Consider the following 26241-nt stretch of genomic DNA (forward strand, 5'->3'; position numbering starts at 1 on the left):
ATTGGTTTTCCCCACTCTGCATGTTAGGCTGAATGTTTCCAATGTCTCTTGTCCTCTCCAGCCTCAGCCCATATAGTTATGATGAAGGCTGCCTGTCCAACAGCCAGGATCACATTCCCCTTGCCGCGCTCCCTCTGCTAGCAACATCGTCCCCACAGTACCAAGAAGCAGTAGCCACTGTCATCGTCAGAGCCAACCAGGCCTACAGCGAGTTCATCAGATCCCAGGAGGGCATGTCATTCAGTGGCCAGGTGAGCCAGCGGCTGTTTATAGCCACAATGAAAGGAAGAGCAAGTGAAGCAATTTCCTTCTGAAGCTCTTTTTCCCATTAATCTCTCAGGAGGGATGGAAACATGACAGTGTTGAGCGGCAATAAGAAAGTGCTGTGCTTCCATTTCTTTCTTTCTTTCTGAGAGAGATTATTGCTTATGCTCTGTCTTGAACCTTTGGGATTCAAAGCAAAGTCTGAGCTCCTGTTCAGAAATGAAGCTACAAAGCTGTGGAGTTAATCAATTTTCAGCATGACACACCTTTCCAAATCAGGAATGCTACATTTGTTACTAAACATGATCTCTGCTCCCCTTGCAAACCTGGGCTGTTTAAGCATTCCCATCTTTAAAGGACCTTCAGCAGCTCATGCTGGAGTTGTCGCAGAGGTGGGTTTCTTTTTTTGAGGACGCACAGCTGCTGTGCCGCCTAAAAGATGATGGCAGACGCTCGCCCCTCTGAGCAAAGTGACTCTCTGGCCCCACGAGGTTTGAGCTATGGGACTAGCTGTCATGTTGCACTGCTCTAGCGTGATTTACCCACCCTTAGCTTGTGCCTGGGGACCCGGACAGCCCTCTCCTACCCAGGGCTCTCAGTGCTTTCTTGTGCCTGTCTGCTCAATACCCTTGGGGGCAGGACAGCGTTATCTCCTCGGGGAACAGACGGGGGCAGAAACGCAGGGAAGCTTGCCTGAAGTAGCACAGACATCTGGTTTTCTGAGGCTGGAGTTAGCGCCATGATCAGTGCTCTGTGTTGCTCTCACTTCACTCCCGTTGGCTGGTGGGGACAGCCAGAACACATTAACTGTGTTAGCTAACGAGAGTCTGCAGGGTATGAGTGGATGTTCATTGACAGAATAGTTTTACTGATGAAAGCACTGGGCATCCTGTTACTGCAGCTTTCCGAGGTATAATCCAGCGCTCTGTTTAACTGTCATCTCTGAACTGAAGATAAGGGGCTTTTTCTTTTTTTTCCTCCTCCTCTGCTTCTCTTGCCTTTTCAGGTCTGCTTGGTAGGGGACTGTGTCGGAGGAATCCTGGGATTTGATGCCTTATGCTACAGCAATCAGACTGTGTCTGAGAGCCAGAACAGCAGTCGGCGAGGAAGCGTTGTGAGTGTCCAGGTAATGCTGGCTCCCAGTGTCTACTGGGAATAGGTCTGCTGGCCACAGTGCCCCCGTGGCCCCTGTTTTTAGTAAGGATCTTTTAATGAAACACCAAAGACTCTCTTCCTTATCAATGGCAAACATGTATCGTAAGGTGCATATGTATCCCTTAGGAAGTGGTTTGGTCATTGCCCTCAACTGGATCTTGGGGTAGATGGGGAAAGGAGGGTGGAAGGAGAAGGTTATAATGTGGCTGTATTCCTGATTAAGCTGTTAGAGTGCTAAATTAGTGTATTTCAAATCCCAGGATACCGACCTCCTGTCTCCTGGAATAACGGTGAACAACAGCTATTGTTCCAGTGGCTCTAATCTGGAAGCCAGCAGACACCTCAGCAGGAGCAACATTGATATTCCCCGTAGCAACGGAGAAGATCCAAAGAAGCAGCTGCCACGAAAAAGGAGTGATTCATCAACCTATGAACTGGACACGATAAAGCAGCATCAAGCCTTTCTTTCAAGGTAAGATTTTGAAGGAACAGAACCAGCAATATCCTGGAGCTGAGATTGGTGCATCTGTGGAACCCGAATGTTGCTTTGTCATCCTGTGATAAGCAAGGTGGAGGGAAGTGTTTAATTTAGATTAGAGGGGTAGGGATTTCAGTGTGTTGTATATGTGGGAAAAAATAAAAACCAAACAGCACTTTTGTTGAGTGGCAGTGAGAGAATCCAGCTGCTCTACTGCATCTTTATTGCAATGGCGAGAAGCCCTTCATCTTGTTGCTTGACAGCCGAGGCAGTCGGGTAACTGCTTTATTGCTGTGCTGCAAGTGCGGGATGGAGGTCATAAAGCAAATGTAGAAATCGTGCAAGGGAAGACAGTGAAGCAGAACTGGGAATCCGGTGTTGTATAAATTTCTAAGCATCTCCGAAAGCTGATTTTTGAGTTGGCTGGCCTGTTCTTGGGAAAGGTGGGGGTGAGCTGAGTATCCTTTAGTTTTGGCTTAGTTCAGGTGGGAGATTCAATTGCAGTGCCCTTTCCTGTTGCAGGAGCAGGTTTCTGCTGTCATGGTCGCGGGATGCTCTGGATGAGACATCCTGAACCCTAGCTGGTTGTCTGGTTCATGGAGCAATCTTCAACCACACGTGAGGATTGTTCTGTCTGTGTGACTATTTGGCAAAGCAGCCCGAGTCCCCTCTTTGGAGCAGGGACAGGGGATTGTCTGCTGTCCCCTGCCAGGGCCGCTCCATTGCACCAAGGTTGGTGTTTCAAATTCATTAGTCGCTATCGAAGCCCCTGGTATCACATTCCTAAGCTTCCTCAAATGGGCTTTCAGGAACGTATTTGTTAACATAACTGATGAAATTTTCATAGCAGTCTTTCCATTGCCACTGATCGTTCAGCGATTACTTCTGAAAGCCCAGAGGCTTTTTTTGACTGAAGCATCTTCTTCAGCCTGTGGAACTAGACAGCCGAGACCTTTTCCTCCTGCAAGTCCGGAGGAACTGCAACATCCTCTTCATCCCTCTTCCCCTGTGTCCCAGGTATGGGGGAGCAATGTCCCCTCCACACCAAACACCATTATCTGCATTGCAGTTGTGCCCAAGGCTCTTCCTTTTGTCCTGTGCCGAGCCAAAGGCTTGTCCTGCACTTCTGCCCTTTTTGCGTTACTTGGAATCGTTGCTCCAGCACAGGGGCTCATGTTGTCCTGCCGTGTCAGGGCTCCTTTTGTAAAAGATTACGTAGGAGTGAGAAGGTATCGAAGTGAATGTCGTTGGTGTGCAGAGATACTATATTCGGAAAGACAGCTGCATTTATAAAAACCACAATAAGCTTCTCAGCTATTTCCAGCAGGTTAATAAAAGGCAATCAGACTCTTGTTCATACCTTATCAAAACAGCCTCCTGTATTACAGGAGAGAAAATACTAGTCGTGCAAAAATGTGCTCTTTCTCCTCCTTGTTCTTGACCTCAGGGGCATGGACTGAGCTAAGGAAAGCGGGCTGGCATCCTGCTGCAGTTTGGCATCTAGTTTAGAATAAGCGCTGGGCCTGACGTGGGTTATGGATTGCACAGTTTGTCATTTCGGATAGCTTTGTCCTGGTCCTTCCTGCTCCATCTCCAAAGAATTGTGCCTGTTCCCAGCAAGAAGCACTCGGAGGTCCCTGGTGAGGGCTGTCGGTGTTCGGTGCGCTGATGGATTGGTGCATCTTTACTTCTTTTAGTTTCATATCTTTTTAAATCTACCTTTAGACCTTGGGTCAAAAATGAGTCTCTTCCCACAACTCAAGAGCAGTATTCCCTGAGGGAAAGGGGCGGGTTGAAGCTGCTGTATGAGCTCTCTCCGTACCTCTCCCCCTCCGCTCCCTGGTGCAGGGGAGGCTGGGGTGCAGTGATTCACCTCTTCCCCTCCTGGGTGACGGCAGGGCGTCACACCCGCACCCGTCCCTGAACCTTGTGCTTACAGCCGTCATTACAGAGCCGTGCGGTCATCAGCAGAATGCCCCTTCAGCCCCTCTGTCAGTAAGTAATGATTTTCCCATACGAAACCCAAACCCTGCTGTGACACGGCTTCGCACGGGAGATTGGCAGAACAGAGCCAAGTTTTCCTAATGGGCACAGCAGACAGGCGACCTGGCACACGGGGGCCTTTCTGTCCGTGCCGATTGCAGATTTCAGCTTGTGCCAAAGACACTCATCTTTATTCATGTATCAGACCTCCCCGCTTTGCTGGGATAATGCCCAGCAAGCCAGAGCAGCATCTGGAGATTACAATCACACATTTATTTTTAAATTCAGTCCTTCTGCACAACTACATTATTTCTGGCTGTGCTGTACTTGTATTATTGTAAATGAGTTGATTTGCTTCTGAAATCCATAAGCTCTTGTTTAATTAATGCACACAGTACATCTGCTGCTTTTTAAAGGGAGAACAGGGCACTGTAGGTTGCTTGGAGCATGACGGATTCAGAGTTCCCCTTGGCTCTCATTTCTTTGACTGCTAAAAAGACTATCAAGTTCCCAGTAAAAGGAGAGAAGCTGTCCAAATTGCTTAGCGGTACGAGTGCTCTCGTTCTCTTCCGTTCCCCATGAAGAGATGCTGTGGGAAGATGGGTGGAGCACGCCAAAAACCCCTTGCGCCCGTCCTGCCGTAACACATCTGCCATCAGGGTAGTCTTTCCTTTTGTGCCTTCGTTTAAATCACGTTGCTGTCGCCCTGTCTTCGGCAAAACTGAATGTGTTCTAAATAACTTTGTATTCCTTACAGGCAGCAAACTTAATGCAGTGCAGTCTTGTCAGCTAAAATAATTGTAGCTTCACTGAAGGTGGCTTGTTTTTAAATGTGTTTCAACGTTGCGCATCTTGGCAGTGTGATCTCGGGGAAGCTCGTTCACATCACAGAAATGGGAACATGCTCATTTTAGCTGTCACTGCTGTAACCTCCTGTTCCTCTCGCTTTTGACATCACTGTTTTGACTTTCCGTGATATGCGTGTCTGGCATAAGTAAGGTTGTTATTTCCCCGCGGTTGGTAATGGGGAGAATAGTACTGTGCGTGTGCGTGCATGCACCTTTAGAGAAAATATGACAGTGTGGCATGAGAAGGTTTTTTAGCATCTGTTGGGAGTGGCAGTCAGCAGAGGTGCTGTCTCTGCAATAATGCATTGTTTGCCAAAGCGGGAAAACAAAGTCTGAGTGAAACCTGTTCTTCTTCTCAAATGTATGAGTATTTGCAGCTGCTCGGTTATTGCATGGCTATCCCAGAGGAGGAGTGTGCGTGAGCAACTGCTCCGGTGCTGCAGATGGTGGGGAGTGAGCAGCCCAATTCCATGGGCGCAGCAGTGCAGGGACGTCGCTGCCCGGCCGGGCAGCCAGCACGCTGCTTCCACAAGTGGCCTTGGTGGGCGAGTGCTATTGCATACAGAGACGCGGCAAGTGCTGGTGATCACCTGGGATTTTGACTTGGGGCCACAGAGCTGGCAAGAGGCTGTTGGGTTTGCATCATCCCTGACTCCAGGCCAGTAAACCTTTTATCCTACCCAACTGCTGTGCTGTCCATTTATCCTACGTATTTTATAGAACCTGTTCAGATGCTTTTTTAAGTGTTTGCAAACACGCTGTTAGATCACTGTTGGTACTCTGTCTTCAACTCTCCACTTCTAATGGTACCGACGCTAACCCAGCGAGGCTGCCTTCTGAATCTGGAGAGCCTGGAGAGCAGACGAAACTGCAGCTTATTGCTTTTGGGCAGTAACAGAATAATCTCAGAAACCCTTTTATGAACCAGGTTATTAGTGTTACCCATCTGTCATTTCGCTGTCTATTCCCAGTTGTAGACTGCAAAGACCTCTTCCTAATGTGGGAGTGGATTCCTGGGATTTTCATCTAAGAGTTCCTTCTTCTTCTTCAGTGTCTAAGTGATACATGAATTTAAATCTCTGTGTTAAACCTGTGTGTTGCCCAGCCTACACTGCGCACAGGGTGAATATTACAAAGAGATTTGACACTTGGAAGAGGAAGGGAAAGCTAGACATGTTTTATATTATTATTCTTTTTAAGTACAGTTACCTGGAGTTATTCAGCTGGTGTTGAGAAGTAGTTTGGTAGTAACTTGACAGATGTGGCCTCATGGGCAAAAGAGAAATAGGATAGTCTTGGGTACATGATAAATACAATTTACCATATGGCCGCTGAATTAATTACCCCAAATTCCCATTCCTAGTGAATGCCATACACGTGCATGGAAGCTGTGGTGCAACTCGGTGCACAAGGATATTAGAAACCCTCTTGCAGATTTTGATCTTTGGTTTTCTCTCTCCTCTCCCGTTTTCTTTTTCCTTTTCAATCCTATAACATTTGTCCAACTACTTCCACGAGGAAGAAATGGGTAAGCACAGTTTTCCCTAACATTTGAGAATAAGGTGCTAAAAGGAACTCAAACGTTGACAACCAGAAAGCATAGTAGTAATGTGTATAATGGAGTGAATCACTGTAAACCTGCTGTTTCCCTGCTACTCTAGTAATTTTGGCTTGCTGGTTATTTTATCTTGCAAATGACTATCCTACTAGCATCAACCAAGACTTTGACTCCTCAAAAAAAAAAAAAAAATGTTTTGAGGAGAAAGGAGTGTGTAAATGAACCCACTTGAAGCTTGGATTTGTACAGTCGAAATTATGCCAATGTAATGGGGTAATTGTTTGGGGGGAACATTTTACTGGCTAGTAAAACTACAGTACTGAGGCATGGTGGGTTGATTGGCACAGTCCCTTCACTAAAGAGATAGAAATTATATTCGCTGTCAATCATTATCTGGCTTTCAATTAAAAAAAAAAAAAAAGCATGAAAAAAAAATTTGACTTTATTTTCTGTTCTTGTCCCAGTTTACATTCTAGTGTGCTGAGAAATGACCCAGGATCCAGGCGATCTAGTAGCTCTACTATGTTGGATGGAGGAAATATTGGAAAGTTTGAATTTGAGATCACTGATTTCTTCCTCTTTGGTTCTCCCTTGGGTCTGGTTCTTGCACTGCGGAAAACTGTCATTCCAGCTCTTGACAGTAAGTCCTGATGTAAACTGCTGAGCTCACTGCGTGAATGGCATAAGCACCTCCTGCTACAAATACAGTAATCTGATGAGACAAACTGGTAAAAACCAAACATCTATATATAATATTTATTGCACCGTAAGGAAGCAGATCACGGCGTGCTCTAGCCAGTAGTGATTATACAATTCATGTGCAATGTACTTCCAAACATTAAAATACTGGGCAATTTTTGAGTCTATAAGTGTTGTGATAAATTGTTTCAATTGACTGGACTGGGAGATGAGGGAGGTGATAAATCTTCAGTGTTTTTTTAACCCAACGGTTGTCTTCTTTATAGGTAAATATTTACAATAATCTAACAAATAACCTTTTGATACTTGAAGGGTTTTTTTTCTCCATCTTTTTAGTCTTTCAGCTCAGACCAGCTTGTCAGCAGGTCTATAACCTGTTCCACCCTGCAGACCCATCTGCTTCACGGCTCGAGCCTCTTCTGGAGAGGAAGTTCTACCTTTTGCCCCCCTTTAATATTCCTCGTTACCAGAGGTTTCCGCTGGGTGATGGCAACTCTGCTGTTCTGGGTAAGTCACTTTGGATCCATATTAGCTGTCTGAAGGGTTATATTCACACTTTACATGAAATTATCAAAGCAATTGGGAATGACAAGAAAGAGAATTGGCCCTATAATCTTAGCCTTGTTCCCGATTTTCCAGAAAAGTAGTTTTCTTCCAACAAAATCAGTGCCTTGTGATCCATACGCCCTTCATTTGTCACACAAAGGCCATCAGCTGCTGAGAGTCATGATGTGGTGACCTCTCTGTGAAGGTCCCCGTTTTACGCCCAAGCTGGTGCTTGTGGTTGAGACTGAACGAAACACGATTAACTCAGCTGAGTTTAGGACTTTGACATTTGGAGGGCCAGTGAAGACTGGAAGGAGCAGAGTCAACAGTGAGATAACGAGATGATTTACTTGGTTGCAACGAGTGCTTTTTCATGGGACAGGCCACTGCAGATCAGTGGGCTGGTTGCCAGTGCCTTGCCCGTGCCACCTTGCCAATGAGACGCTTTGTCTTCTTAAGATACCTAGGACTTCTCTACCATCAGTGGCCTCCTCACTTGCTCTACCCCAATTGCGGCAGTAACAAAGTCTGAAATGGCTGTGTGCATGCCCTTTTGTCTTACTGGGTTGCATTTGAAACTACTGTGTCCTGACCATGCCCTGCCTCAGCTCCCATTACATCAGTGCTCTTGCAGTTGATCTAATAAAATAAATTATATTTCCTACCATCTTCACCTCACTTCTGTGCCTAGACTCTCATGGTCTGTTGCCATTTCAGTGCAGGCTCTCATTGCAAGGAGCTCTCGGGGAAGCTCGCCACTGTGCAGAACTAAATTTGACCTTTCTGCTTCACCTAAAGCTTTGGTTGCCTGCAGGGTCAGGGCTTTGGGGCAGGAAGAACGATTGCGCTGTACTTTTTCCCTTGTTAGAGGTTGTTAGTCAATAGCTACTTAAAGTCAACATTGCAACTAAGAGTCGCTACTATAAAACTAGACTACAGCACACAAGAAATCACGCTGGCAAACCAGAGTAGAATATCAAAGCCACCAGCTAGAAAGATTGGGATTTGGTGGTTGTTTTTTTCCCAAAGCTCTGGTAGCTTTTCATTTATTTAATATTTGAATCATCCAGGACTAAATGAAAAGAAATGTGTATGTAGAGCTGAATAATTCTGGTGATACTCTGCATCACTTTTAAACTGAAAATGCAAAGCAGTGGTCTGCTATGTATCAATGTCTTTAAAGATTGTATTGTAATTGCTGAATCTGGAGGTCTGATTTGTTAAATGGATATAAACTAAACCCCAAGTTTAATAAAGCGAATAAAATACTTTCTGCAGGCCCCACTCACTTGTCAAATATAGCAAAGATCTTGCTGCAACACTTTTTAAAAATGGATCCACCCACAATTACATTTGTACCCAGTCCAGTTACAACAGCTCAGGGAATCTATAGCAACTTGCAAAGCAATTTGCTTTTTTGGTGTATTCTAGGTATCAGCTGCAAGTGACTTCTTAAAAAAAAAAAAAAAAAAAAACCAAAAAAAACCAACCAAACAAACAAAAAAAAACAAAAAAAAAACCAACCACCTCCTAAACATCTTACCTTCTTCCTCTTAAATACGTTTCAAATCCCCTGTTCTCACTGAAGCCAGAGGTAGAAGCCACGTTGACACTGAGCAACCTGCGTTCCAGTTATCATTCTGTGCAACAGCAGGGATCTTATTAGTCTGCTGTGTCTCCCTAGGCCTTTGTCGAGTTGGCTGTGTTTAGAGAGACACTTGCTATGTAGTGGAGAGGAGTTAAAAAGCAATTAGCTCAAGTATAAGAAGGGTAGAGTGATTTCAAAACCCTCTTCAGGTTTGAGCCTTATTATTTTAAGAGATGCTGCTCTGCTGTGATGAATTAAACTGACAAAAAGGCAGCTTTAAATTCTCTTCTTGTGTAAAACAAAGCCTCTTCATTTGCTTATCGTAAAATAACAGGCTATTCCTTTCCATTAGAGTCAATATTTCAGTGTTGTGATTTACACATTACCCAGAAGGACTGTTCTAACCATGATTTGCAAAGTTGCTACCAAAGTTCGTATTCACTGTAGGGTGCTCCAGAAAAGTTAATTGCTGCTATAATGAAGCTATATGATTTGGTGATCACGCAAAATTCAGGTGCTCAATTATAATTAGTTATGTACAAAACCTTCCGTAACACTGCTTGTGCATATTTCCTCCTGCAGATAGCTAGCTTATTTAAAGTCCACGATTCAGAAAGCCTCTCAGACTTTTTTTTTGGTTTTGTTTTCCCATCTGTACTAAATGTTGGGTCCCTGTTTCGTTACAACCAACTTGCAGAGTGAAATCAAATTCACATCCGTGCTTACTCCTGTGCTCTGCACTGTGGAGGCTGTGAGTCTGATTCAAGGAAATCTCCCCTTAGAGCGTACTTGTTTTCCATGTAGTAAAAAGATTTCTCTGGATCTGCTAGGTATTTATGGATTTGGGTCATCGGAGAAGCTGGTTAAGAGGACTCCCTTTTCTTTTGTTGTTGAAATGCCATTGTTGTGCTCACCTCTGCTACCAGTTAATCTCTCTGATGTGAGTCTATTCGGAAAGTCACCCATGTTTTGTTTCTTTTATGATATTTGAAGGTTGTCCTTTCATTGAAGACTCATAGTTGAAGTGCTCAGTTGTAACTGTTTGTATGTTAACACTTTGTGGCCGCATGTCTGTTGTTCTTTGTCCTTCTGTTTTGTTTTTTATTTTCCCCATCTGCTTCTAGTTGAGACAATCCAGAACAATCCCATCCTCCTCATGGAAAGTAGCCCTCTGGGTGCTCTCCAGCACCAGGACAGCTTCATGGAAACAAGTATCCCCGTTCCCGTACTGAATTGGCAAGATGTTTCCAATAAAAGTGCTGGTTTTGCTGAGTGTGTGTAATCTACACTTTTGTGTTGTCTATGGTGTTGGGTACTTGGGGTGCTTTTTGGAGATCATACTGTTGCCTCCTGGAGTTGAAATCTTCACGCTGTGTCTCAGGCTGTGCCACATGAAATAACCGCTTGGGATCACGCTTGGGTATACCTGCTCTGGGAGACCCACCGTGCAAAGAACGAGGTGGAATGACAAACTCTGTCCCATTCCGGTGTTGATGCTGGAAGGGGAGACTGCTGCCACATACTTACATTTTTCTATCTGTGGTGGCTGTGCTGCTGGAAAGAGGCTTTGGCACAGCAAGACAGAGTCCCTGGGTGGCCCTGCTCGTGCGTTATACGCCGTGCGCAGGATCCCCTGGGAATGGATTGGTTGTCTGCAGTGTGTGTCTCCCCAGCAGTCAGCCACACTGCACCGTGGCCAGAAGTCTACTTAATGTCTGTGTCAGAGCAGATTTTGTCCGTTTGAATATTTCGTGTTTGGACACTCCTTGTGGCTTTGCTGAATACAGTGACTGAGGCTTTCAGACCCCAAGGTGGCTATACGTGTTGGCTTTTTAAAATTAATTTCTTGAATTCTGCCTTAAAAGCAAAGTTTGATTCACTTGTTTTGCCTTATTTTCCCGTCATAAATGCTGCATGGCCTCGTTTATTCTGGTTGTGGCTGGTGCTACATCTGCGATTTTAATGAGACTTGACTTTGTTTTAGTTTTTTCTTCCCCGTGTGTCTTTCTTACTTGCCCATTCTCACCCCTTTTTTCAGTGTTTTGCATTGAGAGCTTGGTTCTGCTGCCTTGTTTTTAACAAGCTGGCCCTTGCTGTTTATGAGCAGTCCAGTACGTTATGTGGTCATACAGGATGGCAACGCTGCTGACTATTCCAGACAGTCTCTCCCTTTGTCTTTTGAAGATGTAGATGATTTTTAGGTATGCAGTTGCCGTGTTGCCTGTGCTGTAACAAAGCGGAGGGAAAGGATCTGGTACTATTAATTAATCACTTTGGAGGTCACTGATGAAATGCCATTTAGCTGTCATCTGATATTTCCTGCTGTCAGGAGCCTCTCTGCTCTTTACCTTGTGTGTCAGGAGCACAGTGTGGCCAAGCAGTGCTTGGCTTGACTGTAGCAAGTGCTGAATCCCAGTTCAGCCACTGGACCGCAGGAAATTGCCAGAATCATAAAAACTTACGGACAACAGAAATCTATGTTGCTCTTGATCTCAGGGTAGCGACTGCAGAGTGCTCAGCGCTGACCAGTGACTCCGGTGCAAGCAGGGTCTGGTGGCCTGTGCTGAGCTGTTGGCTGGCTTTTCTGGTTTTGGTTGGGTTTTTTTATTATTATTTTTATTGAACTTTACACAGTTTTGATTGCTTTCAGTATTTCCCGCTTCGGTGCCACAGCTCAGCCTGCAAATAGCACATATTGAAATCTGCCATTCAGATACCCCAAGGACTTAACTCAGTGCCAGCAGTACATTAGGAGCATGGCCCAGTGCCGTTCACTTAGTGGGAGCAATTAGTAAGAACATTGACAAATGAGTCCATAAATGAAAAGGCACAACACTGAAATGAGTATTAAAGAACCATAGCTAGGCAAACAAAAAAAAAAAAGGGTGATTTTGGAACAGGCTGCCCAGAGAGGTTGTTGAGGTCCCATCCCTGGAGGTGTTCGAGGCCAGGCTGGACGTGGCCTTGGGCAACCTGGGCCGGTGGGAGGTGTGCCTGCCTATGGCAGGGGGGTTGGGACTCGATGATCTTCAAGGTCCCTTCCAACTCCAACCATTCTATGATTCTATGATTTTTGCTTCTTATGTGACCTCTTCTCGCAGCACAGTTAAATCTCGGTTCATTGCACTGGCCCCACGTGCACGTGCTGCCGTTTGCTGTTCAAGCGGCAGCAGGTCCTTTGCTGGGAGAGAGGGTGCTCAGGGCACCGCTCGAGTCAGTTCTCTTCCTGAAGCTTCCTCGTTCTGATAAAGTCTACCTTCAGACACAGAACAAAGTACGTTTCAGCCAGTGCAGTAAAGCGTGGGCACCTCTGTCCTTATCTAGGCACCTAAATGAACGGCTAATCGTGATGAAAGTTTTGGAACTGCTGGTCTCGGTCCAGCCGTCCAACTTCACCCGGGGCTTGAAGTGCTTGCCTGAAAAACCTCCCTGTGATTGTCAGGACCTGAGTTATGGCCGGGGATGTCACCCCTGCAGTGCAGAAGACGTGGCCCTTTCGGAGCCGGAGCGGTTGCAGGCACCGGGGTCAGTCCGCTGGCATGGCACCATCCTGTGACATCTCAGCCTGGTCCCCTCACTCCCCAGGAAAGCCCCCTTGGTTTCAAAATGGCAAGGGCAGTGCTGCCCAAGGGGGTTGGTGCAAAGAATACACAGAGTTTAGAAAATATGTTATTAGAGGGTTTTTTTTCTGTGAGTTAAGTCCCAGGGTTCATCTGGAAGTTACTGTCACTGCAGCTTTGGAGTCGATGAAGCTTGGCTGAGGGGGCAGTAATGCACAAAACAGGTTTTCTGTCTATGCTTCCTGCCCTGCCTGTTCCTGGCCCTCGTTTTTTTCTTAGAAACCGTCCTTTTTCAGGGTGCATAGCTTGGGAAAAGAGAGGAACATGAGAGCAACCTGCGTGGGCTGGGGCACAGGAGCCAGCACTTCGTCCCCTAGGGGCAGAGCAGACTCCTGCCACCAACACAGGCGACACTAAGCTGAGCAGTTCAGTAGCGCTAAAACAGTTTAGGCATTTATAGGAGTGAAGATTACTCCTCTGGTGACGCTAGCTAGGATGGTGTTGGAAGGGCTGCTGAGGATGGGGGTTTTTGCTTCAAACTCATTGTATTCAAAAATCCCCAGTCCGGCTCAGGAAAGCGAGACTGACTAAAAAGAGCAAGCCCAAAATACCACCGTTTCCTCCTTTATTCTCTTTCTACTTTCTGGGCTCTTGAAGAAGGAGATAAAATTCAGGCAGAGCTGAGTGAAGACAGGCTAATGGAGCCGGAGCCGTGATCAACCCAGGCAGCACCACGTTTGGCCCAGCCTTTTCTCCTGTGTAGCATTGCTGTAGCGCTCGTTAGTGTGTCTTCCAGCTGCTTCCTAATTCAAACCACAGATGTTTTATATTTAAGGGAGAGGAAGAAGTTCAGGCTTCGCCGGTGGGTGTAAGTTAAACCTGAACCTGGCATTTTTCCTCGTGCAGACAAAGCCAAACCTGTTGTTGCATCTGACCAAGTTCGGGGAAGCTGATGGTCATCATTTATGATACAATCTGTGGACTGTGTTGGGGCACCCGTTTGATGTGGCACAAGGGTATAATTGCAGAAGGATCTCACGGTCTGTATAAACAAGGGAAAGGAGAGGAAGGGGTAACCGGGGAAGAGATGAGAGGGTTCTCCTAGGTCATGCAGCAATGGGAATGAGACCCTTTACCCTTGAGACCTTTGTGGGGCTGAACGCGGCTCCTGGCTTGACTCATCTTCTCCGAGTACAGCCTCTGCCTGAATTGTCTCCTCTTGCTTGTGCTGGTGCTTTCTGCAGTAAGAAAGCCACACTGGCCCAGGGGGGGCTGGCTGGATTGCGGATACTGGTAGCAGTCTTGACAGCCAGCAGCTCAAGGAAAGGTGAAAAGAGGAGGAAAGTGCCGAGAAAGTGATGCTGGTAATGGCCTTTCAGGCACAACGTGGGCAGTGTGTGGAGCTCATCATCAGGTCAGGCTCCCGCTAGGGCTCAGATCTTGCAGTCCACGAAGCTTTTACACAGAGCAGCTTGTGGCCTGATTTTCCCTGCAGAGAACACAACTCTTTTACCAACACTTAGCTACACATTTTCTGCTTCATACGTTCCCTTTCCCTCCACTGCAGCAGGATTTGTGTGGGCACATACACTGCTGCTGTGAACAGAGAGATCCGAGGAAGCAAATCAGTGGCCGCGAGCAAAAAAGACCGATATTAAAATAAACCAGTTGCCAAAACAACGCCCTGTGTCAACTGCTTACTGGGATGAAAGCCAAGGATATGTAAACTGGCTGAAATAGGCAGAGGATGTTGGTGCGTGGGAGTAACGTACCTGCGTTCCCCGTGGCGTCTGCTGCCTGGCTGGGCACAAACCCGTGCCCTGCCTGATACCTGGGAATAAAGTTCAGATGCTGCTCCTCAGGTACAGCAGAGATGGGCAATGTTAAAATGATAGTATGTAGCTTTGCTTTTGCATGTCAGTGTCATACCGGTGCTGCCTGCTATGAAGTACTTGGTATTGGCATCACAAACCCTCCGCAGTGCAGGATCTTGGGGTATCCCACAGATGCTTAATTCGGCCTCGTAGCATCCACAGAGGGAAGAAAACTGAAATGCAGAGATTTTATCGTGACTTTCAGCATCTCTCGGTTTGCCAGTCCTGAACGCATTAGGTCCATTTCCCTTCAATACATGTGTAAGGTCCATGTAAGCATGACTTTAAATCCTCCTTTTCTTTATTTATGTACTAAAGGGTTAGGCCACACTTGGTAAACCTCAGGTTGGGATCTAAAAATCCAGACTTGCATGTTGTACAAAAGAAGCTCTGTTTTCACAGAGACTGAGTGCTCTCTGATCCACCAACACTGATTGGAGATGTAAGTGCTCAGGACCAGACTCCTTTCATTCAATAGCCCTAACTTTAGTTTAACGAGTGTTGGCTGTATCCATTAGCAATAAAATACAAGTTCAAATTTAGTCCCTGCCAGGCATGAAAATGTTTTCTTGATTTTTTTTTTTTTTTTTTTTTTTTTGCATTAATGCTTTTATCTTGGAGACGTTCATTTAAGTCTAAATCTTTCAAGAAAACAAATATCCCCTTTCTAAGGTTGTTTTTGTTGTTCTCCTTACCTTGATTATTTTGTCTCGATGTGAATATATAAAGTTGCGTATATTCACATCTGTATGTATGACACATGCTTCTGTTATCGCTGCTTGAGTAAGTCCGCCTGGATTTTTCTTTGGGGTTTTGGATTTGTTTTTTGAGCTATTTCTTTTGCTTCTCTCAATCAAAGACTGCTCCTCCAGCCACACGTCTCTTTGCCTGCTGTGGTGTTTGCTTTCTTTTCAAACCAGAGCTCTGATGAAATGTGTTCTGTTGTTGGTTGTTTTTTTTTTTTTTTTTTCTCATTCCAATCAGTTCTGAAAGGTTTTTGCATCTACCAGCCTTGTTTGCCTCCTTCTTCCCCTCGAGTTCATCTTGCCCAGCCTCTGTCTGTTGGTCTAATATTTTGATTTCCCTGTTTCAACTTTGTAGCAGATGTTGTTCAGTCTCATGGTGCCGTCTTCATGGAAAGCGCGTCCCTGTCCACCCCCATTTCAGCCCCTCAGTTCAGGGGCTTCCGGAGAGCCAGTGAGATCAGCATTGCCAGCCAGGTCTCAGGAATGGCAGACAGTTACACTGCTTCCAACATAGCCAACAGTAAGTGTTTCACCCCCTCCGAGACTACCGCTCGCTGCCGCACCGCTCTCTCAGCGCCACGCACCGGGCCAGAGCCACGCAGCTTCTATCTGTCCGTCTGTCTGGGGTTATGCTTTCCGTTTATAACAAAAAGTTGGAATTATTCTGCCTTCGCCTGGTTTTGCCATAGTCAGTGCTGTGTGTTACCGTATCCCCTGGAGGAACAGATGATGTATTTGATTATCATATAGGGGCCACCTCTGTCTTATGCCTGTTGGACTGTGCGGGTGATAAACTGTTAAAAAATGAAAATAATAATAATTGATAACTCTGAGCACCCTTTGGCTACTGCACATGCTGAGGGTTAATCCAAAGGGATGTTTCTGCGCGGCTGTTAAGTTGTGCAGAACTGGTAGGGATCAGCACTGCCAGATTGATACTGCAGGATGTGGCATGTGGCTTGATGCAGATCACTTAAATGTCGTCCACAAAAACGGGGATGAGTAAGCCCCTCTGTAATGCTGAAAGGGAAAAAACAAGTTTGGGTTATTTATTGCTTTGCATTAGAAATTCAGCTTTTCTGTAGCCCGCAGGGCAGCTCAGAGGCTCAGCCAGTTATGACCCATATCCCAGAGCTGAACGAGGAATGAAAGGGATTTTTTATTTGTTATTTTTCCCAAGACCTGTGTAACTTCCCTCTCTGTATAACTAATACAGTAGAGAACAACAGCCTTTGTTAACGGTTCAGCCCCTTCTTCATTTCAGCTGAAGTGTGAGATTAATAGTCTGTGTCCTCAGGGACCTCTGATAACTCAGACTGAAAAAGGCTGAAAACCGAACAAATTTAAAAAAAAAAAAAAAAAAAAATCCCCAGGCACCACACCAAAAAAGCCTTCAGCCCAAACTCCTGTCCCAGAAGGTGGCAAAAATTTAGAGATACTCCATTCCTGGCACATTAGACTACGGGGCTATGAACGGTTCGCTTCATAATTAATTGCTGAGTTTAATAATGCTCCCTGAGGCAAGTGTTAGTTGCTGAAGGTCTGTGGGCGCTGGTCAGGGGCTGCTGTAACTCCCTCCCCTGTCCGAGGCAACGCTCAGCGGTGGGAATAAACTCCCTGCGCTCTGACAAACGAGGTTTTCTTTCGCAAAGCACATCGGAGAGCTGACACTGCACTCCCCATGCATGTTCTTATATTTGTCCTGGTAAGACATCTTGCCAACCGCTTGCTAAATATTAATGTGCTTGGGAAGCGGGCTCCTGGGGGAGAAGGTGTTTGTTTTGTGCTGGTTTCACACCCACGGAGAGCTGCCGAGCCCGGCCGGCCAGAAGGGGAAGCGGGAGGCGGTGGTTGTTCGTTACGAAGTGTTTACGCCGGGGTGATGCCTAAAGACCCACATGATGCGACAGAGGGATGCTGCCTCTGCGAGCTGACGGCAGGATCAGGCCCACGCGACGCTTGCCTCTCTTTGCTTTCCCCGCGCTCCCCCCGATTATTTAGCTTCTGGTTTGTGTAATTTATTCCTCCACGCGTTTCACAGCTGTCAAAACCTGTTTGTGGGATCGGAGAGGAAGAGTCCGGCCCCGGCGCGGGCTGCGCACGCACCCTGACCCCATGTGCAGCCCTTTCCTTCGCCTCCCGAGTGCCGACGTGTCCTCTGAGCCCTGGCTCTGGCTTTGCAGCTCTTGCGCTCGACCCTATTAGCGCGGTGTTAATGTGAAGCTGCGGCACTGAGGGTTGGATGCAGTCCATGCTTATCCCACAGGGAGAGCCGGAGGAAGTCCAGAGGGGCACCGCAAAACCATGGCTCCCTCCTGGGAGCCCTCCCTAGGGTGCAGCTTCCCTTGCACGGTGAATTTCTGCAGGATGAAACCGGTGTTGCCTGTGGCATGTGTGTGCCATAATAAGTGTGATTTCTGCTTTTTTTTTTTTTTAATTCTATTTTTCCTTTTAGAAACCAAACACCAACTTAATCATTGTAGAGGGTTTAGCCTTCTGTCCCAACTTGCCCTCCCTCACAAATCCCCTACCCAAACCTCGTCCAAGAGACTTAGACAGCATAAACATGAAATCCCTTCGAAGGGAAGAAAACTCAAAGGGCCGTGGAGTCAGGCTGCAGACCGTGCTCTTCGGATACCCGACCTGGACATCAAGACAGGTATTCTGGAGAGATCCACTCCGGTCGACCTCCTTTCTCAGTTGATAAGTCACAGAACTTCACAACAAATCTATGCACTTTCACTGAGGCTCTTGCAATTCCTGATTGCGTTTTAACAAGTATTTCTGTCACCTTGCTTCAAAGATTGATCATAACACGGCTAACAACTTGGCAAGAGCAGGAGATCTTCTGGGCAGAGCTGTGGGGACAACGCTTCTGCCTCCACCGCTGTCTTTTGAGCATGGAAGAGTAAACCCTGTCTGCTTCCTACAAAGAATCTGAAATTACCCAAGCTGGGGACTTGCATGAGAGATGAAAGGTTGGGACGTGACCGGGAGCTGCCAATTTGGAAGACAGGGAGGCAGAAATAGCTATGAGGAGGTGCCTGTGCTCTGGAAAAGACATGTTGATCCGTCAGCGTGCTCCTCCTCCTTCCCATGGCTCTTCAGAAAAGCAAGGGCCATTAGCATGAGGGTGGCCTGGGCACTCAGCACAGCCAGGGCTGGACCGTGGGGATGAGCTGGTGCCATAACCCTCTGCACGTTGCTGTGGTGGGAGCTTTGTGCAGGTATCTGGAAGCAGCTGGTGGGTGCATTTTTCAGTTCAGCATCTGTGCTCATCACCAGCTATATTTCCCTTAACAAGAGGGGGTTGTCGGATCGTACCTTATACCTGGCAGCTTTCCTGGAAGTCCCTAAAAAGGGAACATTGTCACAGAGAAAAACCAAAACCAAGCTTGAGAAAGCTCTTGTCAAAGCCCCAGCTTGCAACCTGCATGCACACATAGCTCCTCCTCCTGTTGCTCTCTTGATCTGATCCATCTTCTCTTTCCATGGCTGCTTTTCCAGGCCGGAGCGCGTGGGGGTTGAGGACTCCTCATTGCTGGGAAAGCAGCCCGTGCCTTTGGGCTGAGTCGTGCTCATCGCTAAGGAGTCGGAAAGGATGTGTGCACAGGCAGGGTTCAGGGCAGCGTTGAAGTTTGGTGGTGTCCCGTGGGTGAATGGTGGCTGTTGGTCACTTGTATGCAAGTCGTTGACTCCCCGAGGGAGAAACTCTTCTGCGTTTTCTGTAACCTTGCTCACCCAAAATCCCAATGTGTTTTTTGGACCCACGTGCAACGGAGTCCTGGCACCCCTGGACAATTTTCTCACTGCAGAGGCTGTGCTCCCAGGGAGGCCGGGCTTGATGTCTCCATTACCTACAACGTGGTAGCCCAGAAGCCAACCAGGACTTGTTGGGGACTGCCAGTCCCAGCAGCACATGCCATACACTCTGCCTTGTGGTGCCTTTTAGCATCTCCTGTGGGCTCCCAGTATTCAGATCCTCTTTAGTGTGGCCGATATCTGGGTGCTAAAGAGTCTTTTATTCCTTGGTGAAAGCTAAAGGAGTTGGAAGTGGGGCCAGAGGCAGCTTGGGCATGTGCTGTGATGGGCAGAGCACACCCCCCTGCCTCCCACAGCTCCAGGGAGATGCGTTGATGTCTTATGTTTTGGCTCATTGCACACGAGCCTCAGATCCCTCCCCTGGGGTCTGGACTAACAGCCAATTAATACCTGCCTTCTAGTGCCTTCCCATTTACTGAAATGAAGAACAGCTCAGGTGGTGGTGGCCCTGTGTGTTCCTGCCTTGGTTTGAGAAAACACTGAGCCCTGGGTCGGTTGTTCCCTCTTAGCAGTGCAACCAGTCAGGGAGCAACCTCCCGGCATACCTGGAGCGAGGGGCCAGAGCCCCGAAATACTGCTTGTGACGGAGACCACCTGTGCATGTGAACCCCCTTTGTCTGAACGAGTCTTTTGCTTCTAGTTGCTGCCAAGTGGTGGGGAACCAAAAGGATCGATTACGCTCTCTACTGTCCTGACGCTCTGACGGCTTTCCCAACGGTCGCTTTGCCGCACCTCTTCCACGCGAGCTACTGGGAGTCCACAGACGTTGTCTCCTTCCTGCTGAGACAGGTACAGTCGCCCTCCCTCCCCCAATCTCCCTTGGGCTCAACAATATTGTGGGCTCTTCATTTTTTTTCACTGCACCTTCCATAACTCTTGTTGACACGTAGAGATGAAAAAATACCTTTTGCCGCTGCAGGTCCATTTTCTTTCCCTTCTTTTTGTCCCTCACCTGTGGTGTTAGTGGAGCTGCGCCCACGCAAACTTCATGGACCTGGTTAGTTTTGGTCTGTGTTTTATCATCAGAGCAGGTTTCAGCTGGGCTCGCCAAGGAGCCGTGAAGTGAGTCCAGGGCTGTTTCCTATCAGATCCCAGCGGTAGGAGTCAGTGGCACTTGTTTCTTGAAGCGAGCTGTCCTCTGTGTGTGCAAGTTTGGATCTCAAGTCTGAAACTTAAAGGAAACTTCTCAATGTACAAATAAAAATAGCACCAAATACAATAAAACCAAAGGAGAAGTTTTTTATGAATTTGAGATAAGTTGATAGACAGAGTTCGGTTCTCCATTTTGGCTTTCTAAGTTGTTGTGGACTCCTCTAGAAACTCACACCATCGTCACTGCATTGGGATTTAGTCTGCGTTCCTCCAGTACAAAGCAGTTCTCTTAGGGCTAGGTAAATGGGGATTGCTGGTGTCTGGAGTCTGACATCTCAAACTTTAGCAATCTATATTTGGCCTGAGATTTAAACCTACTGTTTAAAACATGTTCTTCCTAAAGAGAAATATTTTTCCTTCAGTTCCTTGGGGACGAGGGGGAGTTATTTGCCTTACAGAGTATAAGCCCCCCAAGGAATGGTACTTAGAGAGTGGAACTGGAAAAAACAAAACTAAAAGCAACGCTGTGGATTGTGTTGCCCGCTTTGGCGCTTGGGTTTGCTTTGTGTTAGCTCAGCTGTTAAGCTGTCACCGCTCTCTTCCAGCCTCCTCGGCTGCAGCTCTCAATTATTTATGACTCTGTTGGCAAACTTTCTTTCAGTGCTATCCTCCAAATAGTATGGGAACCATAAACAACAGAGATGTCAGTGCTTGTGGCATCTGAGCGGTAGCGAGAATCCAGCGAGACCCTTTCTTCCCGGGTTGTTTCTAGCCCAGCGAGACACCTCTGTGCTTGCACACACCTTGCTGGATCAGCTGCTGTGAAACCCCAGCCCTGTATCGAACTCAGCCGAACGGGGCTGGAGAGAGAGAGAGACCTGTAATTGTCCATGAGTGGGGACAGTCACAACAGTCTCGTACACAAAATGCTCTACGCAAGAAATAGCCAATTACTGGGGATTCAGCCCAAACCTGGGTCTGTAGCACAGCGTGGTGCTTCCTATCCTGTGGCTTGAGGTACCTCTCCATCCATTCAAAGCCTGCTGGTGGCTGCTTGGGCAGTCTGGCACCACCTTCCCCGGTGCCTGTCTCTACTCACTTGTCTCTGTCTTGAGACGGGGATTTTTCTCATTCCCTGTCTTCTCGCTGTCCCTCCAGAGCACCACACCACTTCTGCCCCTAATAAGGACTTGTTACTAATCGTCTTTGAAAGTCCTCTCTGGACAAAATGTAAAAGTAAGCTGTTGAATAGTTTTATCCTCCAAAGATTAAAGCTTGTTGCAACAAGCCCAAATAGGACTCGAAATAGATTCCTGATTTAAATAATTTTCAGTAAAACTTGTTATTTTGTTTACTTTGGATTTCCATAAACTCCTTTGCCAGCAAGCTCATCCTCCCTGGGGTCCTCTTTCCATTCCCATGGAAGAAAAACAGCTTCAGCTCTGCAAAGCGAGCTAGCCTGTGTTGGACCAGTACAGCCTGGGTCAGCTGGAGAGCTGGTGACCACAGGAAATATGTTCAAGACCTTATAAAAGAGCCTACGTTTAAGAGGCTCCTTAATATTTTGAAGGGAAGGGTGTCACTAAGGACTACTGCTAATTTTGGAGTTCTCCGTGCAGGGTCACCTCCAAGGTTTACAGCAGTCTTTGACATGTCCCCTCACGTTTGGGATCTGTGGTATTATCCTCCTCTTTCTTTTATAGATCTTAAGAGCAGTCTAGGTAGGATCTAATCCTGCTTCTGCATCCCTGCCCGCACCCTGCTAACAGGCACAGTTGCCTCCAGAGGTTTGCTAGCGGGCATCGCCTTCCTCCCTCTCTGATCCTTTGCTCTGGTGCAGTGACATCCCACCAGCACAAAGTCCTTGAGCTCTGTCAGCCTCAGAGACAAGCTGAGGATGGACATGCGTGGCCGAGCCAGACCCCCATGTGCCTTCACCGGGGTCAAATCAATGGTTTTGCCTCGTCGCAAAATGGGAGGACAGGAGGGCAGGAGCAGTCCAAAATGCGTTTAAATAGAAACAAGAAATGAGCTGGAGGAACGGCGCCTGGCGGCATGAGGCTGGTCAGAGCGGCCGGTGCTGGGTCTGTCATGGGAACAGCAGAATATGTGTGTTCAAAGGAGAGGGGTCCCTCGCAGACTGTGGGAAGAGACTAATGAATGCCTTGGGGAAGGGCAGGTATCTAAGTACAAAGCTCGTCCTGCTGTGTTCGAGTCAGTTTTGTACCTCCTGTCAATCTAAATAACCTGCGTCCCAGCCGGGATTAGGTCAGCGCTGGCCGCAGGCTTTGCTAGTTCAGAAGAGACCACTTGTCCTTGCAATTAAGCGAGCAGCCGGTAAAACCTGCAAGCTGAGAAGCCAAATGCCCGGCAGGAAAGCTCAGGCCGCCTCTGTCCAGGCATTGCCCTGACTCGGCGCTGGTTTGGGAGATGCAGAACAGGGCGGACGGGAGGAGGGGGGGGTCACTGCGCAAGTGGCTGATGTGTCAGTGGGATCTGTCCTCCCGCAGGTGATGAGGCACGAGAACTCGAGCGTTTTGGAGCTGGATGGGAAGGAGGTGTCTGTCTTCACCCCCTCCAAGCCCCGGGAGAAGTGGCTCCGCAAGAGGACGCACGTGAAGCTCCGGGTAAGGGTGTTTTGGGGCTGTGTCAAGCGGTAGTGTTATCATGTAGAGGGGTTTCAATTTGGGCTGCGAGAACAGCTCTGAAGATGGCCAGCGTGGGCATGGCTGGGTCTGTCCACGGCAGAGACAGAGGATCACGTTGCACTGCTGGTATATAATAGTGATTATCTCCCACCCGTGTGGTTGTGAAAGAGCCACCCAAGAGATCTGTACCAGCAAGGTCTCCTCTTCGCCTTGAGTCTATGTAAAATACAGAAAGTGTTGGCTGTGGGTCAGGGAAAGAGACGGAACGTCTTCCAAAGTCCAGTAATCCACGTTCTCTGCTTGGTAAATGCCCTTCGCTCCCAGTAAATGTCTCCAATTCCCGAAAGAGGGCAATTCTCTGCTAGAGCTGAAACAATGTCAGCAAATTTCTCTGGCAGCTGTTTGTATTGCATCTTAAATCCAAAGTGTAAGAGTTAATAGACAGTATCAGCATTGCACATACAAACTGCCTTTGAAATTGGCTTTTCAGCCATGTACACTCCAATCCACCCCATCAGTGCGAGGCACAGTCTCACCTCTGCCACAGGTTACATTCTTTTCTAAAGCTGAGAGCTGTGGGTGGAGTGGAGGGGGAGGAATGGCCCAGAGAAGCCCACGCTCCAATTTGTTATATTTGGCATTTCCCCGGGAGGCTGTCCATCACCACAAATGTTTTTCTTTACATTTGGTTGGTTTTTTTCCTTTCCCTCTTGACTTGTGCAGAATGTCACAGCCAACCACAGGATAAATGACACCATTGCTAATGAAGATGGGCCCCAGACCTTAACTGGAAGGTTTATGTACGGTCCGTTAGATATGGTCACGCTTACAGGAGAAAAGGTACTGTGTCTGCTATGGGGTTGTGCACCATGTGGCGAAAAGCGTGGGGGACAGGGACAGAGGCAGTTCTGGTCAGTGCTCCCTTGGTTCCTGATGGGGTTTGCCACCCTTGCGTCATGGCCAGGTTCCCCCGAGCAGACTTGTGTGATGCCTCCTACGAGGAACAGCATTCATCATGGAGGTCTTCACCACCGAGACCGGGTTTCATTCCAGTAACCTGATGTTTGGGTGCTTCTCAGCTCACATCTGTGAAGTGCAGAGGGCAGAAGTAGGACCCAGCCCTGCTGCCGTCCAAAGGGGCTTGGGTGGAAGGTCCCCGTGCTTGGCCTGTTCTACTCATCTGTGTCTTTAACGCTGTTGTTGACCCAGCCTTGCTGTCTTCCCAGGTGGACATCCACATCATGACCCAGCCACCATCAGGAGAGTGGGTTTACTTTGACACGGAGATCAGCAACAGCAGTGGCAGGATTTCTTACGTCATCCCTGAGAACCGGCGCCTGGGCATCGGCGTGTACCCCGTCAAGATGGTGGTCAGGTGAGGTACCTTGGGGTGCCGGGGCTTATCTTGCAAGAGGTACAAATGAGGCATTTGATGACTGTAGAATATGGCCCCTCCGTAGAGGAGCAGGTCTGCTCGTTGGGTGGGTTCAGAGCCTGGTTTGCCAGCAACCAGGGACAAAGCCATTTGTACTCTACAGCTGTAAGAGGAAGATCCACATTTCATTCTGACTCCTGCATCATCAGCGGCATGGTAATTGAGCTGCCGTTGCAGGAGCCGGCCTGCACCACAGACGTATGGCCTCACGGTCATCTGCAAAACTGCACAACTGAGCATATTTTGAAGGCCATAAACTTGTCCCTGAGGGACAGAACTTTGTACTCGTGATAATTCACAGCCCAGGGGCTCCAGCTCAGCTCCAGTAGCTGGTGTTGAGCTCCGGGAGGGGAAGGAAGGGAGCATTTTCTCAGTGGTGATCCCAGCAATTGTTTTCTGGAGGTATTTTTTTGAGTCGCAGATACCAGGGCTCCAGAGTACTATTTCCATCCCCACTTCAACACAGAGGCCCTCATGCAGTGCCCATCACTGCTGTGACTGAGGGTGGCATCGCTGTTAGACCCTTTGGGTCAGATTTGGGTGCTGCTTTGGGCTTGTGCTGCACTGCAGGACTCGGTGATGCCTTCTGAATATCTTGATGCCTAGAAGTCCCTGCATCCCTTTCAGGGGCGACCACACGTATGCAGACAGCTACATCACGGTCCTGCCGAAGGGGACGGAGTTTGTGGTGTTCAGCATCGACGGCTCCTTTGCAGCCAGTGTCTCCATCATGGGCAGCGACCCCAAAGTGCGCGCCGGAGCGGTCGATGTTGTCAGGTCAGCAGCCGGGGCTGAGGCAGTCGCTGTGTTTTACCCCAGCGTTGCTGTAGGTCCGCAATCCATTGACTTGTGGCTTTCCTTCTAGGCACTGGCAAGACCTCGGCTACCTCATTATCTATGTCACAGGCCGCCCCGACATGCAGAAGCAGAGGGTGGTGGCATGGTTAGCACAGCACAACTTCCCCCATGGGATCGTCTCCTTCTGCGATGGGCTCGTTCACGACCCGCTGCGGCACAAGGCCAACTTCCTGAAATCCCTCATCACGGACGTAAGTCTGGGTCTGCTGAAATATGATCGTAGGACGGGTTTAGATTGCTCCTCGTCCAATTGCCCCTGTCAGCACCAGTCTCTTGGCAGCGATGTGACCTGCAGTGGAAGATTAATCTGTTCATTTTCTTTTCATCCTTTTATTGCTCTACAAAAGTGTCTACGCTGTTGAATTGTGTCATCTCTGCTCTGCACTGCTCCATTTCATCACTGGTCCTTCCAACACCAAATGCCTAATGAAAACAGAGGCAGCAGTGCCTCCATTCCCCACGTGTGCACTTTTTTCACCTGTTTGGTGGCTTTCTGGCTGCCCGCGGTGTAACCAGCAGGTCTGAGAGGGCATGGAGCTGCTGCCAAAATGCCTTTGCACCACCCAGCCTTGACGGGAGACTCCACAGAGCATCTTCCCAAGTGTTTGACCCCAGGGAGGTCTTAACGTTGCTCAGCCCAGAGCCTCAGAAAAGCTCCAGATAAAACGAGGTTTTCTCTGTCCGGCAATCGAAGGAACTGCCGGTGTCCCCAGCACTTGTGTCCTGCCTTGAATAGCAGCGAAAGCCACTCGTTAACTGTCTTAGACTCATGTTTTGGCCTGAGTCACAGTGGCGGGAGCAGCTGGACCTTACTTGCTGCCTGCTCTGCCTTGTCTTCCAGAAGAACAAGTTTGTGACCGGGGTCAGAGACTTCCTTTCCATCTCCCTGGCCTGTCTGCGGCTCCGGGCACAAAGCCAGCCGGTCTGTGGTGGTATCGGTGTCTGCACCGTCCCTTCGAGCCCCTGCCTCAGCCCGCTAAGGAAGGGGTTGGCCAGGACCTGCTCTCTGCTCAGAGTTGGAGGCAGACGAATCCCTGAAAAGCAGCGCATTTTGCTGCCTGTCCCTTCTCCCTCTGCCCGGCAGAGT

General features: G+C 48.0%; 1 protein-coding gene across 1 annotated transcript in view; it reads left to right on the plus strand.

The window, feature by feature from the left end:
• The window catches only part of PITPNM2 (phosphatidylinositol transfer protein membrane associated 2), a gene marked incomplete at its 5' end in the record, with an annotated part of 67862 nt that overhangs the window by 39533 nt on the left and 2088 nt on the right, over positions 1-26241 (plus strand). Inside the window, 14 exons of the mRNA XM_082491603.1 lie at positions 62-251; positions 1271-1390; positions 1680-1891; positions 6751-6926; positions 7322-7492; positions 10244-10393; positions 15655-15819; positions 17755-17958; positions 19762-19910; positions 22724-22840; positions 23585-23701; positions 24088-24236; positions 24924-25073; positions 25162-25345. Of these exons, the coding sequence (XP_082347729.1) occupies positions 62-251; positions 1271-1390; positions 1680-1891; positions 6751-6926; positions 7322-7492; positions 10244-10393; positions 15655-15819; positions 17755-17958; positions 19762-19910; positions 22724-22840; positions 23585-23701; positions 24088-24236; positions 24924-25073; positions 25162-25345 (2254 nt within the window). The remainder of the gene's footprint in view (positions 1-61; positions 252-1270; positions 1391-1679; positions 1892-6750; positions 6927-7321; positions 7493-10243; positions 10394-15654; positions 15820-17754; positions 17959-19761; positions 19911-22723; positions 22841-23584; positions 23702-24087; positions 24237-24923; positions 25074-25161; positions 25346-26241) is intronic.

This window comes from Vanellus vanellus (assembly GCF_965231255.1).
Source record: "Vanellus vanellus genome assembly, chromosome: 16".
Classification (NCBI taxonomy): Eukaryota; Metazoa; Chordata; class Aves; order Charadriiformes; family Charadriidae; genus Vanellus; species Vanellus vanellus.